The 15,822-nt window shown below is 42.4% G+C and overlaps 1 protein-coding gene across 2 annotated transcripts in view; it reads right to left on the reverse strand.

The window, feature by feature from the left end:
• Positions 1–465: 465 nt before the first annotated feature.
• The window catches only part of SPECC1 (sperm antigen with calponin homology and coiled-coil domains 1), a 63,863-nt gene continuing 48,506 nt past the window's right edge, over positions 466–15,822 (reverse strand). For both annotated transcript variants that reach the window (XM_057371964.1, XM_057371966.1), the window contains 3 exons: positions 3,999–4,115; positions 3,413–3,472; positions 466–2,723 (listed from right to left, as the gene is read on the reverse strand). In XM_057371964.1, coding sequence (XP_057227947.1) covers positions 2,634–2,723; positions 3,413–3,472; positions 3,999–4,115 — 267 coding nt within the window. In that variant the 3' untranslated portion in view covers positions 466–2,633. The remainder of the gene's footprint in view (positions 2,724–3,412; positions 3,473–3,998; positions 4,116–15,822) is intronic.

A 15,822-nucleotide genomic window follows, 5' to 3' on the forward strand; every position in this document is an offset into this window, starting at 1 on the left:
TATCTTCTTCCCTACTATAGCTCTGTTCTAACTAAGTAAAAACATGTAACAATATAGCAATAGAATGGGCAGAATTAGTGTTTGATCTATGCTACTGGCGGCACGTGAATGCAGGCTGCAAAGAGATGACAGAAACACTGCTTTGCACAAATCATTTGGGAAAACAACTCAACTGTTGGATCCCACAGAACGGTCTGTAAGGGCAAAGTGAGCCTTGGAGAGACAGAGCAGTGTCAGAAGAGCCCTTGGAGCAGGATGCTGACACAGGAGACAACACCCAGCCAGGGCACACTTCCCCTGACCACAGGGTAAAGATTTCCTYTCTTTTTACATCACTTACTCTGAGATGTTTATCAGACACTGGGAGTTGAAACAATTTTTCTCAYCCCTGCAAGTGCCCCATCCAAAGCCCACTGAGGAAAATGGAATTTTCTGTGCTGACTTCACTACAGCTTTGAACCCTTTGGAGAGAATTGGGATCCCTGCCCAGGGACACCTCCAGGGAAAAGAGCTGCTGCAGCCACGAGGCAATGGAGCTCTGCAAGGCAAGATTCCTCAAGGAACTCTGCTCAGTAGTTTTCAGTCTTATCCTGTATTTGAAAACATGGAGAGCAACTCATCCTGGGTTCTCTGTGGACAGCAGAGTGTGCTGAGAAATCCTAGAGAGTGAATTCCATCCAGAAAGGACTCCCCTGCAAGGCACTCACAGCTGCTTTCTCACAGCATAGGATGACACCCAGCGTGCAGGGGCACTGTCAGTGCACTCCACTGTCCATTTTTATCACACAGCCTCTCCAAAGACTGGAACTGGACTCTCCCAGAGGCAATGGATTAAAATAAATTTCAGACTAAAACCAAGAGCAAGTGATGATTTTCTCCTCCCATGGAACAGGCACACASTGCCTTCCTCCAGTGTGTCCTCCTTCTTGTTCAATGCATTCCCTGGCCCTGGGCKCTGCCATCTATTCCTGAATCCTGCATTTTGCTGTAAGAAAACCAAAGTCTGAAATACACTGTTTATTATTTAAATAGCATTACAAAGTAAAGTAAAATCAAACAACAAAGCACTGTAGGGAAGCCAGAGKCTGAGATCAGCCACAGGCAAAGCCCTTGAAAGCCTGAAATCAATGTTATTCTGTAAAATCTTGTTTMCATTTCATGAGCCTTTTTCCAGGAGGTAGGAGCAATGAGCACTAGTGTTTTTTGTAAGAGAGTCCCTAGCTCCCTAGGACTAATGTCCACAAAGCATCAGGGTTAAACACAGTAACTAAAGATCAACCTTCTACCAGCACACCCTAAAGCAGCCAGGCAGCCTTTACAAGCTCTCCCAGAACAAATTCAGCAGCCTGTTGGATCCTGCCATCCTTGGAGACAAACACAAACATTAACTTCATCAGGTGAAAGAAGAGAAACAGAATAATGGACATTTAACAGYATCTTTCAGACGTTTTCCTAACAGTATTACTGAGGTGGGGAGCTACTCTCTGGCGCCTGATTTCCGTGACACGGAGATGGGTTCCAGTTACGTTGTCGGTAATTTGTGGAGTGAAGTTGCAACTTCCACTGGTACTGATATATGACCACGCTCCTTTACAGGATAACATCATTTCCAAGCATGTACCAGTGCCCTGTAGAGTGTATTTCATGGCATAGGGCACAGGCTGTCTCTGGATTCCTGCCTCGAGGCAGCAATGACAGCTGTGCTGACCAGACACAGAAKAAAGAAGTTACTCTACTCAATCCACAAAAAACATGAGCTACTGAGATGACACTGTATTGCTCACCTGATTACTGGCACCTTCCAGACTAAAGCTATTAAATTGCATTTGCAAAGTTCCTGTGATAACTGTGCCTGCACAGTCAGCCGGRAAACAGAGCTCCGGCTTCCCGGAGTAATCAAGTAATGAAGTTGCAGTAATAAACCTATTTTTCCTCAAAGAGATTACTTCTGTTTGAGCTGAAATGAAGTCCCAGCACCTAACAGGATCTTGCAGAGTTATTTCACRAACTGGTGATGAACAGAGGGTGGTTTCTGAGTTACAAATGATCCTGTTACCATTGTGCTGGTTGTGCTATGAGTAAATTAGTGCAGTTATTGGGTGAGATGTGGGAGAGTAACTCARGTTAAGGTTCTACAACTTAAGTGCATCTGTCAAGCTGTTTTATAAAATATACAGAGGCAAGAAAACAACATGTAGTTGGGATGAGTTAAGCATGTTTTGGCAAGAAGAGCATTTTTGTGAGCTTTTGTATTAATTTTAATCTCCCAGCCTCCCTTGAGTGCCAGCATAGTCCACATTGACTCATAACTTCACTGCGTAGCAGGTCTCTTGTCGAGGCAAAGACTGTTAGCCCAAGGGATCCTCTTCAGAAATATCCCATGTGTGCTTGAAAACACTTTGCAATTTCCACAGGGGAGTAAACTTACCAATAGATTTGGTTTGCAAAGATGGACAACAGGGATTTATTTGGTTGCRGTCCCAGATGGAATCAAAACTACGGAAGAGTTTCCTTTCACACTAAGAGCTTAGGTTGGTTGTGGAAGAGGAGCAAGCAGGTTTTTAAAGTGATCGAGTGCATCTGTAGCATTCTTTGTTCTCTTCCCCACTTCTGTCCACCTCTTGCTCCACACCTCAGGTCTCAAAGTACTTGTAAATCTGGGCCACGTACTGCATCACACTCTGCCAGTCCGGCCGGTCCGTGTACATCATCTCGCTGAGCTCCTGCAGGGGACACAGCACCACGCTCAGGCAAGCCAGCTGAGCCCACTGAACCCCTCTGCTTCCACCCCAGAGCCTCCTAAAGCCACCTGCTTGAAGGGCCATTGGAATGATCCACTGGCCAAGCAATTCTGAAATTTGTTACTTCATTCTACCATCTAAAAGGTTTCCTCCAACTGTAATCAACGATCAGTTCTCCATATAATTTCATTTAAGCTGATGCTTCTTTGCTTCTGTATTTAGCTCATGAACCCCAGAACAGTGTTCCCTTCATATTAAACTCATCTCTCTCATRCCATATAGTTAATTTTGGAAAATTTTGAACAGCTTAACAAACAAATTATCTTTCTGCTCCTTAAAGCACTAAACTAAAGGGAAACAAAATGGTCTAACAGGCAAGTCCACCTATAAAACTTTGAACAATCTGGAGCTGACATCCAAGAGAAGTACACAATCCACACCCTCATTTCAATACTGGATGACCTTCAAAAGTTCCTAAAAATTATACTAATTCTGGGATTTCACAAATTCTTTCTGAAAGTTCTAACACCATGAACTCCCTGGTGGTGATGCAGCCTTCCCAGCACCATGTAACACTTTTGARTGCAAGGTCACTGACTGGCCACAAGGCAACAAGAAAGGTGTTGGAATGGTGYGTGCAGCAAATGTTCCCCTGCTAAAAGGTTACTCACCAGACTGGGTTTGATGCCCACACTTTCAGCAGCTTGAAATGCCAGCAGCAGATTTCTCTTCTGTAGAAACAGAAGTCCAAAACGATTAACATCAMAGCACTATTCCTGAACCTTTCCTTGCATCTGGATAATCAGTAAGTTTAAATGAGCAGGTGTATTTGGACACTAAACCATTAGATTCTATACTTGCACACAGACTCTTTTTTTGGTTTAGTCATAGTAAGGCACACTCACAAGTTGTCTTTGAACAGCTCATCTACTTCTGCCTGAGTGACACGCTCTGGTTTTGACAGACTCTTGTGAAACTGGTTACAAGTGGGAAAAAACCCACTGAAGATCTGTCCTAACTATAAGTGAAAGCTTTCTGCAGGGTTGTTAACTAATAAAGTATACAATATAATTCTTATTTTAATAGATATTGCTGTTTTGTTTATTTGCAGTACTCACTGGATTCAGCTGACTTGTTACTGACTTTCCACCCAGCAGTCCCTACATTTCTCTGGCAGTTCACTGTTGGTTTCCTTTCCCTTTTCACCCATTCTGTGAATTTTGCAAATGGTGTAGGAGCAGGTAAAACACAACTTACTTTGTCCTGGCTGTTGAGCTCCTGGTAAGGAATATGTGCAGGCAAATAGGTGTGCAGGAGAGCGCAGAAAGCCAGCCCGTCACTCCAGCTGCTGCTGAAGTTGGTAATATCAATATTCTGTAAGAGAAAACATGAATCCGTCACTCCAGCTGCTGCTGAAGTTGGCAATATCAATATTCTGTAAAAGAAAACATGAACCATCCCTCAGCAGTGCTACATGACAAAGAAAGGCTGCACTCAGTGCACAGAGCAAGCCCAGCTTCKCTGCTTGTGACAGCTGAGGTGCAGAGCTATGTGTTCAACATGTGGGTTACAGCCACTACAGAAACAGAAAATGGTATTTTAAAGTCAGCCCATCTGCAGAGRACTCCTTTAAAACACAAAGATTTCTGGGGGTACAGGGTGCACTCAGTGCTCTTCCCAAGGATGTTCTCATGGGGRAAAGCTGTGCCTAAAACAGGTTCTTCGCCCAATTCTGCTCCTGTGAACGAGGTGACCTTTGCAATTCTCCTGTTTGCACTCACTGGCCATACCAGCACACTAAGGAATTCTCATGGTCAAGTTTTACTGCTGTAGTATCAGCTGTAATTCACAAAAAGCAGCTAAAAACAAAACAAGGAACTGACAGAGCTCAGAAGAGCCCCGGCTGCTGGAGCAGGGAGGCTCCAGGACAYGATAAAGCTGCACCATCTCCCACGCTACAGCAGGTGTGCAGTCACCTCCAAACCTCAACAGCCRCATCTTCCTGTGTGCTCAGCTTCACTTCACCCTCCCTACCCTTTCATTTCTTTATTTAGCTATTTCCTGGTTYCTTTCAAGACTCCTCCAGAGGTAAGGCTTTTACTGCACCTCTCATACAACAGMTGATGCAGACACACTAAAACCCAGACAGGAATCATTTCAGCATGTGCTTTGCTCCTGATGCCTCGCTGATTAGTTGTCCAACCTGGACTTTGTCCAGTCAAGACAAGATTTCAAATTAGTAATAAATGTCCATAACCAAACATGACTCAAACTGAAGCAGYACAGAGTATTTCAGGTTAAAATACTCTGTAATAAATCTGCAGCTCTAATGGGCTCAGACAGCAGCTGACATCCTCACACTGCATCAGCCACCACATCGTACTGAGCTCTATTAACATCTGTCAGTGGAGATAACACAAAAATGAGGCACTGCCTGAACACCACCAGAAGGAAAAGAAAATTACTTTGAAAGCTGCCTTGGCATTGCCTATTCCATAACGTTGCACCATGGAAGTCCAACTTTGTGTGTATGGAATTGGCTGAAGCCCGATTATTCTGCTTTCTTGAAGTTTCAGACAAACAAGTTCCTTTATCAATCTGCAGTTAGTGGGAAAGGACTGACTGCCAAGTTACTGAAGTGTTTTTACTGAGGCCAATATGTTTTATCAGCAAATAGCCTATCATCAAATGCCAATATTCTCATTTTAAACTGTAGGATAGAAATGGAAAATGGAGATTGTTCCTCCCCTCTGCCAAAGGCCATGGAAACAGGAACAAACAGAACTTTAGTTAAGCAACAGGACCAGACAAAAAGGCAAGGCTTGTTTGTGTGGGAACATTATATCTATCTTCATTTTTGTGATGTTCTTATGAGACATGTGAGATACAGAACTGCTCCTGCACACAGTATTTCACTATCACAACATCAGTTTGATAATTTTACTTACCTTTGTAGTTTTAACTACACCTAAAACTCTTCTCCTCTTCCCAACTAACAGTATCTAGAGATAAGAAGTGTTAATGTCCACAACAATCAGAATGAGGTCCAAATACCCTCACCTCCCCAACAGCATTGTCCAGCCAGTCATCCTCAGGAACTTTTGGATCTAAGTCTTACAAACAAGCAAAAGTTCAAGGACAGGATTCTGCTGACCAAATTTGAACCACAGATGAAATCTGCTGCAAAGTGGTTTGCCACAATCAACAGCCAAAATGAACTAAAATCTGAATTTTTGTCCTAAATGCAAACTCAAAATGAACATTCAAAGGTTCRGCTCAACTGTTCCAATCACAATACAATAAAAAATACCTAAGCATACTCAAGCCCATTTAGTTCCATTTTTACCTCTAACAAGCACCAATGAATTTTGGTTGGTTTATTTTTTTTTTTTTCTAAACAAACGCATTTCTATTTCATATACAGTATAAACCCCTCTCTCTGGCACTTTGTCTTGGCTTCTGTGTTAGACACTTTTCAATTTGGGATACAAGGACATGGTAAATGAAAAGTGATCTGTGTTTTGCTACACTGCAGCTTTATTTGTAATACCTCCCCACTCCACCACACCAAGAGGAATTAAGTCAAAATAGAGACAACTCTGATTTCTCGGAAGATCTCTGGCTCCCCTGAAGCCATTTTTGAAAAAAAAAAAAAAGGAAAACAATTTAGGGAATGAACACCTCGGAAACTATTCCCTTCTCTTGATTATTTTGGCAGGGGAACCCGTCTCAGTCTGCTGCCACACCTCTCTCCCTATTCCTCAACATGCAGTCCCTGAATATATGGGAGCTATTTGTATCCATGCTGGTTGTTAATGCACAATTMCAAACTGCAGGAGGGTGATTTCTGTGTCCCAGTGTTCTCATGGCAGAATCCCCACCCTGAGCTCTCAAAAGCTGCACATGGCTTCTCATGAGACACCGAGAAAGGATGGAAGGAGGAAGATGCACCATSAGAATTAGTGCAGGAAGAAATGTGAAAATGGAGCAGATCAGATCAAACTGAGTTGCAGCATTCACCAGAAAGGAGGGGAACGTTTGCCATTGCATGGCACAGTACAGCCTGTGGATATTGGTACCCCCAGCACTCCTGAAGTGTCACCTGTCAGTGAAAACTCTCAGTTGAATGAGAGTCATTCATTGTCAACTGTCAGTTCATTCTCTTCAGGTGAACTCCTCTCCATGCACTGGGACTGTTAAGAGACTGGGAWCTGGAAGCACATCAGGGAGCACAGCTATCAAAGTACCAAAGTACCCAGTGTGGTTTGTTTCTATGATCATTACAGTAAAATTTTAAGAAGAAATATCCAGACACTATTATTTTGAAAGCAAATGTACAATCTCRGATATTAGTGTCAGGTCAAGCCTAAAAGACACAGAGCACCTGGGAGTGATTAACCTTAGCCCCCACCCCCGGAACGGAACCTTTGCCTGCAGATAACAGAGCCCTCAGAGAGCCCTGGTAAAGAYAGCCAGGGTAATCTGTGTGATCTGTTCTCACCAAAAACAATTCTTCGTTTGTCTGAGGATAAAACACCACCCCATTACATTTCACTCGATCTTTGACTCCAAGCAAAAAGCAACAATGACATCATGTGCTCTTCATTAGAGTCTGAGTACGTTAAAATCCTGCTATGAGATATTYCCACTATGCACATGTTACTGTGCCCACAGCAATGGCTCTCTGAGTCWTAATTTTCTCCCTGAGACCCAAAATTATCAATTACAGATGTGAATCAGCCTGAAGCTAGCCTGGAACTCTGTGGAAGAAAGCYTGCAATAAATACAACCTGAGCATCATTCTTCCCACCCTTCCCTCAGCATCCAACATCCCCTCCCTCCTCTCCCAGGTCACTGGTATGGAATGGCACACTGGGAATGGCAGACTGGCTGATTATGGATGTTCAGCCCATGCAGACTATAAACACAAGTACTTTAAAATAAATATACTGAATAAATAAAAGAAGAATTGTCTTGCTTTCACTAGCAGCTCTCCGTCAAGTAGCTCAGCTTCCTGCTGTCCCCCAGGTCATCACTACCCAGACTCCCACAACAYCTCTTGAACAGCTCTGTGGTTTTCTGTGGATATATTTAAACACATCTGAACAGGAGCCACAGCTCTGCACATCTGAACTCTGACCCTTCTAATGCAAAATGGATCAAGGTACCTTGAAAGGCAACTTCCAAAAAGGACCTAAACCCACCCATCTTCACCAAGTGCTGCACCAAACTGCAGATCTAATTTGATTTATTATATCCTAATTGCCTGGGGCCATGTTAACAGGGTGCAGCCAAAGAGGTTCTATTCAAAGGAAGCTTCAGGCTGAGTGGGCAAATTCTAAACACTTCCTAGGAAGCAATATGAGTGAAGAATGCTCCTTTTAGCATGACACAGCCTTCTGAACAAGCACAACAATCGAGTTCATCTGAAATGCTCCAGCAAAGATATGAAACATCTGGGCAATCTACTGGAAATATGGGTGAATGGGAAATGTGGTCAGGTCCAGTTAACAGGGATGAAAGGCAAGAATGCCCGAAATTAAAGGCTGCCTGGATTCTTCTGTAATTGCAGGGTGCACCCAGATGAYTCGGACAATTGCACACAGCTATTGTCAACGGGGAGCTGCAAGTCCAAAGTGATTTGCAAATCACATTTAGTCCATCAGTAGATGGAAGCTTTCTGAATTCTCTTACAACTCTTTTTCTCTTAAATGGAATATAGACTAAAGTAATGTCTTTAGATTAACAAAAAGTAAAATCCAAAGTAACTTGTGGAACAGCAGTACTGTGTATTGTATGGACATTAAGTGGGTAGCCAAGACTGGGAAGGAAGCCAGGTGACCTTCTATGCTCCAGGCTGTATTAAYATCCCTGGTTCAAATGGCCCAGGCAACTGCAGACTCCATAAGAATTGCTTTAAATGTCTTTGAAACTTTGTGTTTCTGTCCCATAATCCATATTTCTAACGCTTCTCACAGCCTGGCAGTAAGCCATGCATCTTATTGCTGATTACACATGCATRAAACAGCAGAGCTCAGATCACAAAACACTCTGAAAATGCATTTAAATCATATAATAACAGCACTATGAATTGAAAAGGATCTGGTGCCAGCTCTTTAAAATTTATCCCATTTACTACATTTTTTTATAAAGAATCCCTATTTCCCATCACATTCCTAGGTTCTGTTTGCTCCTTCCTGCACTGCTGCCACAGGTGCTGCTTTGGGTTCACCATTCATCATTTGCTTTGTAAGTGTGAATTAACCAACCCTTTAGCAAAGACAAGATATTACACCATTTATAGCTGTATTTTTTTGCAAAAGCATCAAACATCAATTTGCTACAGAATTCACTTGGAGCAGAGACATTTAAATAGAGGAAATTTTAAAAGGATATTATGGATCCTACACAGAGGTGTTTCAGCTCCCAACTATTTCAGTCTCAAAAGCTAGAGAAGATACCAAAAAGTCAGACAGATCCTATTTTCTTATATTAATTTTCCTGCCTGAGGCAGACTGGCAAGAATAGGTGGAATGATGCTCTYGAAAATTCTGTGTTTAAAACAAGCTCATCTGAACAGGAGCTGTCCTACAGACATAATTCAGAGCAAATTGTAAAGCCATTCTAAAATGATCTGTGTACTCTTCAAACTTGGCTCTTTCTGCCTGTGGTTCAGAACCTTTCCAAGGCAGTAAAATTCTGGTATTGTGGTTAAGAGAGAGAGGCGATACTTCAACAGCTGAAGTTTCCATAAGAATAAAAAACGAAAGTAGCAAATGGGAGACATTTAAGGTGATAATGATAAAGCAATTATGCAACTTTCAATTTCTTTTATTTGCAAGGCAAGATCCTACTGACATTGAAACCATCCCTGCAACCCCATAGTGAGTAACCARCCTGCCTAAGGAGTCAAACAGCCTCTATTTGTGCCTTCAATAACTCCTTTTATTTACATTTTTACACACAGAGACAGACTTTTTATAACGAAAACAAGTTCCAGTGAACAGAGATTGAGAGTAGCTGCTAGTACAGCATACAACACAGAGTGGATGAATCTGAACCTTTCCTAGCAAATAACCTGAGTTGTTTTGTTTGCAAACAACCCCATGACAACATCCTCATTACTGAAAGTYACAGACTTCAAAGGTCTCACTAAAGGTTAGTAAAGTTACARGGGTYTGTACAWATTCCTCAGTTTGGGCCTTAATTTATTGCTTTGCACAAGAGAGRGAGAGATAACRAATAAAACTGAATTCRCAGGGAGCTGCTTGGTTGTCACATAAACATACAGGACCAAATGAGAGCTGGTCTAAGCAGAAGCAATTTTATGGATGTGCTGGAGTAATTTCAGAGATGAGGTAATGGTGACAAAAGATATTTATCAAGTGCGACTGGTATTTCTGTAATTTCCACCAGTCACATTCCRAGAGAAGGCAGAGCCAAGAGTAAGTTCTGTCTGGAGAGGTGGATTACACAGCAAAAGCAGGGACTAAGGAGTTCTCCCTCTTGAAATGATCCCAGTAGACACTGATGAATTCTGGGTTTTGCTCTGCACATCTCTGCTCTTCAGCCTAAATTACCCTTGTTATGCTCACCTGCTGAAAGGCAACTCCCTGCTTGCCACACAACTGCCACTTCCACCAGTTTTCTCAGCAGCCCCTACAAATGACACCACTGCTGAATGTCAGAGAAACAGACTGAGCTRTGTCCCTTCATTCCCAAGGCTGCAGGAGTGAAGATGCAGCAGCTCAGCTCCAAGGACCACACAGATACTCTGGGGAAGAGGGAGGGAGAGAGGGGGGGAGGAATTAGCTCCACTCGGTGTCCAAGACAGCAGCACAGCTACTTCCTGCCTGGAGCCCTGGTGCAGAATTACTAATGACCACATTGGCTGCTCCCACAGCTCTTTCTAATTATCTGCATTGAGAATTCAGAGATTAGGCATGTCATGGAATTCCTGGGTGGAGGGGCAGGCTGCARACAGCAGCAGGCTCAGGGYAGAGGATGGAAATAAGGTGGGGAGAGGTCCCACCAGCAAAAGTTACTGAGGGACCAACAGCAGGGCCCAGCTCATGCCAGTTAAATTCCCAGTTTGGAGCTGTTCCAGCTGGTGACCAATCAATTCAGTGTTTTCACTGACTGTCAGTGCATCCAGGCAACACRAGGGAAGCGTCTTGGACTTTGGGATGGACAGAATGTAAATGCTATTTTTAAAATTACCCAGCAGGATAGAAAGTTACGCATGAGAGAGCTGCATTTRTTTTATCCCTCCAATCAAGAGACTTGTATTTGTTTACAGGATAAAGCCTTCTATGTGAAAAAAAGATAGAGCTTGGCTCAAGTTATTTGGCTCCCCTGGGGAAGCACGTTTGTGCACTGGCATCACTGAGAAGGGGGTTGCACATTGGTAATCAGCCTGATTATTGCCAACATGCCGTGATTTGGCTGCTGCATTTTAATTCCAGACACCAACCCTGGGTCATACTGTGTAATTCCATTTACAAATTCAGCCATGAGCATTTTTATTTAGGAAAATAATGCTTTTTCCTGTTTGCTCAACAGATTCTCACCAACAGCCTCTAATCCTGGAGGAAAAAAAAAAGGAAATATCCTGATATTTTCAGCCTGTATTTTCATGAATTAAAATCTCTCAAGATTGCCCTTTTCATCAGAGAATCCTTTCAATATCACTTAAATTTATATCCAATTATATGATTATGTGATTTATATTTTAACTAGGGAGATCAAGGCAATGCCATAATGTAAGGCTACCAAGGTCACAAAGATGGTCCGCAGCAGACTTGGGAGCAAAATTCCTCACCAATGTATTGTCAATTTTTTTAAAACACAGGATAATCTCTCCTATCTCAAGAGCTATTAGCAAAGCTCCTTTCAACTTCTGTACAGATAGGAAAAGTCAACATCCTCCTCATCATTAAGGATCAGAGAAGAAACACAGAGTGAGGCAAAAATTTCATCCACTCTTCAGAAACTCACAGAATATACTAATAACTTCCTGGGAAAAACCCATTGCTCATATATCCTGCCTCTAAATGTCAAAATGCAACAAGTGCTGTGGACACAGAGCTCTCAGTGAGTTTGTGCAGCCTCTCAGAACAGAAAAGCTGGCACTGGGACTTCAGGGGACGTGCCATTGTTCACCAGAGTGAACGTGGTTGTGTTACTGGTGTGACTCAATGCTTTTTCCTGCTGGCTCAGCAGGCTCTGGTCAGCTGCCTCTGATCTCAGGCACACAGGTTGATGTGGCAGAAGGGAAATCTCCCCAGTYCTCCCCAGAACAGAGACTCTGCCATCAATGCTGCTCAAAATGAAACCTGAAGAGAGAGACTGATACAATTTGGAAAGGTACTGGAACAGTTTTAGGCTACTTGTTGACACAAACACAAAATACAATGTAGAAAGTGCACATCTAAGAAACAACTGGGTTCTCTTCTGTATTTCCTTAGGATGGGGGACAGCTGTGCTGGGATTTTCAAAGCTTTAAAACTAAGCTCCATTATATTGGTGTCAAAGGAACTGTCTGACTGAGCCAAGTCCCAGGAATTACATTCTGACCAACTTCAGAAGGTTGATCCTGGGTTTTGTCCCATTCAGCTGTAACCCTGGTAAAGAAGCAGCTTAGCTGGAACTGCCAGCCTGACCACCAACCCTCAAGACTGTGGCAGCATTTATATTTTATATATATTTTTTTCTTTTTACATTATTTATATAGCTCTGTTCACTCTCTGCAGTCCAAGATATCCATGGAAGTGAGGCAAAGTGCTCAGCTGACAGTTAGAAAAGATTAATGCCTAAGTAGGCAGATAATGTCAACTCCTGACACTAATGACGTACAAAGAAGTAACAGACTTGTTTCTAAATACAGCCCTTATTTTCCAGAATAAGGAAGAAATCTTCAAACATGGAAGTGTTAAAGTACAAGTGGCCATGAAGGAGCTTTTGGATCTCCCACAAAGCAGATCCTCACAAAGTGCAGCTTTAGGAATGCACCTGCTGGATGCATCAGCAGTCCCAAAATTGCCATCCTGGCTGTGTGTCCCAACAGACTCCATCTCCCAAAGGAGAATGGTCCCACGACCACCTGACCAAAGGGAATATGTTAAGTCCATCTTTGTACATCTTTGGGTCACACTTAATCCGTGCTGGATCTAATCCAGCCAGTAAACCAGGCAAAAAAAAGCATCAGAAAAAGCAAGGGCTAACAGCATGGAACAGGGCTTGAGAACAAGGAGGGTTTGGAGGAAATACTGCCTAGCATAAAAAGAAAAGGAATGCGAATTCGTGTGAGAAAAAAGAAAGCCACAAATTCGTAAACAAAAAGCTGGTATTAGTCTGAGTTTAAACTGAACACAAAAGGATAAAGAGCTTTATATTACATCCATTGCCAAACCACCAGTYGAGCAGGCTCTTGCTACAATTACTTGACAAACAGCAAATACTGCAACAGCTTTATCTTCCTCCTTAAGCTTTTCCATCTCTGCTCCATGAAGAGCTGCCTGTACCCACAGTTGGTGCACTGACACTGCCATAGTAGTATAATGCAATGGCCTGAAAGCACAGGTCAAGAATACATAAAATACAAACATTTCCAGAAGTACAGCTGCCAYGTCCCTACATCAGTTCTAGGACATTCCTTATCTCCTCCTTCTTCTACCTAAAACAACCACACAGCTTTACTGTAAGAGATGRTGGATCTTCAACAAGTGCTGGATCCCAAATAGGTTCTGTTACAACAAACACAACTTAGAACAAAGGAATAACCACGAATATGCATTGGAGAAAAGAGCTGGTCGCAGATCCTCTTTCCCTCTGTGCCACAGGAAGGGTGTGGAGTGGCTGAAAAGAATATGAAAATAGTTCTTTTAAGCAACCCATATTCATTAACATGGCAGCAATTCCTTCTCCTCTCTGGAGAGAGTGTGTGTGGCAGAAACAATAATCCACAATTGTAATGATCATGGGTTAAGTGCCTCTTAAAGTTCTGTATTCTCACAATACATCTGTGAATAGCAATAGACTTTAATCTAGAGAGGTTTGGCCCCTTGACAAATGGTCTCCACAGAGAGCAGAGAGAATCAGGGCACTTAAATGACACCACAGTCACTAATGACATGATTATGGAAGGTGATAATGCAACAAGAATGACTCTCAGCAGCTTCCAGGAGCTTCAGCTCACAGGAACTGAGCCTGCTGGAAAAGAGGCACCCAATTCCTACTTTACACTGCTGGCTAGGATGTATCATCTTTTTAAATAGATAAAAAAGCCCACAAGACAAGAGAAAAAAAGCTATTTTAACACAAATAGCTTAGTCTCAGCAGGCTTTGTGGTTTAAAGGACTCATAGTAAATGAGTTTCAGAGCCACAAAAACATTTCTCAAGTCTAGTCACCTCATGGTCCTACATTACACTCCATGATGTCAACTCAGAGAGGTACAAGGAACAGCCTGTGTRTGGCTGGCAAGAGGGGTCCTGTGCCAGTGCAAAATTCTTATACGGAACCACACACTAAAGTTATTTTTTTAAAGCTGGAGATTTTCCACCAGGAAGTTTTGCACAAAGACACTGAGCCCAAAGCTGATTTCACCACAATTCTTCTTACTACTGAGACTTTTTTAGCACCACCCCCRCATAGTTATTCAGAACCAACAGCCAAAATGCCAGATAAAATTCATCTGGGCACCAAACATGACAAATGAAATAATATAACTGATCATGCCCCAGTTTATGCAATCCCACTTTCATATATTTTTCTCCTAGTCATTAAACTAAACTTCCACTTTATTTTTAATCCAGTGATTCTGTTTGCATGTTCTTTCTCCTTAGTATGCATATCCTTTTGCTGTCAAATCACTCTTTAAGTAAGGATCTTAGAATTGACATAGACAATTACAGAAACTTAGATGCTTTACAGTAAGTGAGGGGAAACATGAAACTCATGCAATTTCTTTTTTTAAAAAGCAAACAAAACCCGCCAGGCCATTACTAATTTGTGTTGCACTTCTCCCAACTCCCCCAGTGTCCCTGGTTTGTTTTATGAGATTGCCTCCTGGGGACCATGYTGAAGTTCAAAGCTGGGGAATGTTCCCACTGTAGGCCATGCAAGGATAGTTTACAGTTGGACTTGATCTTAAACTAAATTAAACTAAATTATTCTACATTTGCCAGGAGCAGGATGACAATTTCTATGTACAGCRTAAGTTTTGTAGGAACTAAAACATTTAAAAAGTGGAGTTTTGTGTGCTGATCCCTGGGTCTCATCCCCAGATACCTTCCCAGGTCACTGGGAATTTGGGACAGGCAGAGTAGCTGCTACTGAGAGTATCAGTTATTCTAATACATCTTGCTCAACACTGCTTAATGAAATCATAATTGAAACAGAAAGGAATCCCCCTCTTTCCCCCCAGTTCAGATGAGGAACTGCTATCACACATTTTGCCACTGAAAACAGAAGTTAGGCAGCCAAGCAGCAAGGTTTTATTCTCTCATTCTACTGTGTCACAGGGCTGAAAACAAGTTTGCATCCAAACTTCTCCCTGGTTCTGGGCTCATTGTGAGAAATTACGTGACAGATTATCCTGGAATTTGCACAGATGATGCCTCACAGACAGGGGTGTTATCTCTGGAAAAGGAGTCATGGATGTCATCAGGGTTTTGCTCAGTGGAGTTCATTACCTCATCCCACCCTTGCAGAGGCTGAGACAGGAAGGAGGATGACGTTCTTTACTCCATTTCTTGTACTCAAGAATGATAAAAACTCCCTGCGGAGCTTAACATCAGCTTTATCATGGGAGTGCAAGGGTCTGGGAAAAGCAAGTTCATGATGAGTTGTGAATGCACAGCAAAGAGTGCAAGAGGAATGAGAAGCTGAGGAAGAATGTCCAAGAGAGAAAGCCTCTGARGAAAGCAGTGAAGACAGAGAAGCAATACTCTTACTATAAATATTGTCATTGTGCTTTGGTTCTTCTGACTTTAATATCTGCCCTGAGATATCACACCTACACTCTGGGTAAATAAGGTCTGAACTGACTTTCCTGAATTACACAGTTCTCACAAACTACT

The sequence above is a fragment of the Malurus melanocephalus genome, unplaced genomic scaffold (assembly GCF_030028575.1).
Source record: "Malurus melanocephalus ecotype Western Australia unplaced genomic scaffold, MMel_1.1 scaffold_162, whole genome shotgun sequence".
In the NCBI taxonomy this organism is placed as follows: domain Eukaryota; kingdom Metazoa; phylum Chordata; class Aves; order Passeriformes; family Maluridae; genus Malurus; species Malurus melanocephalus.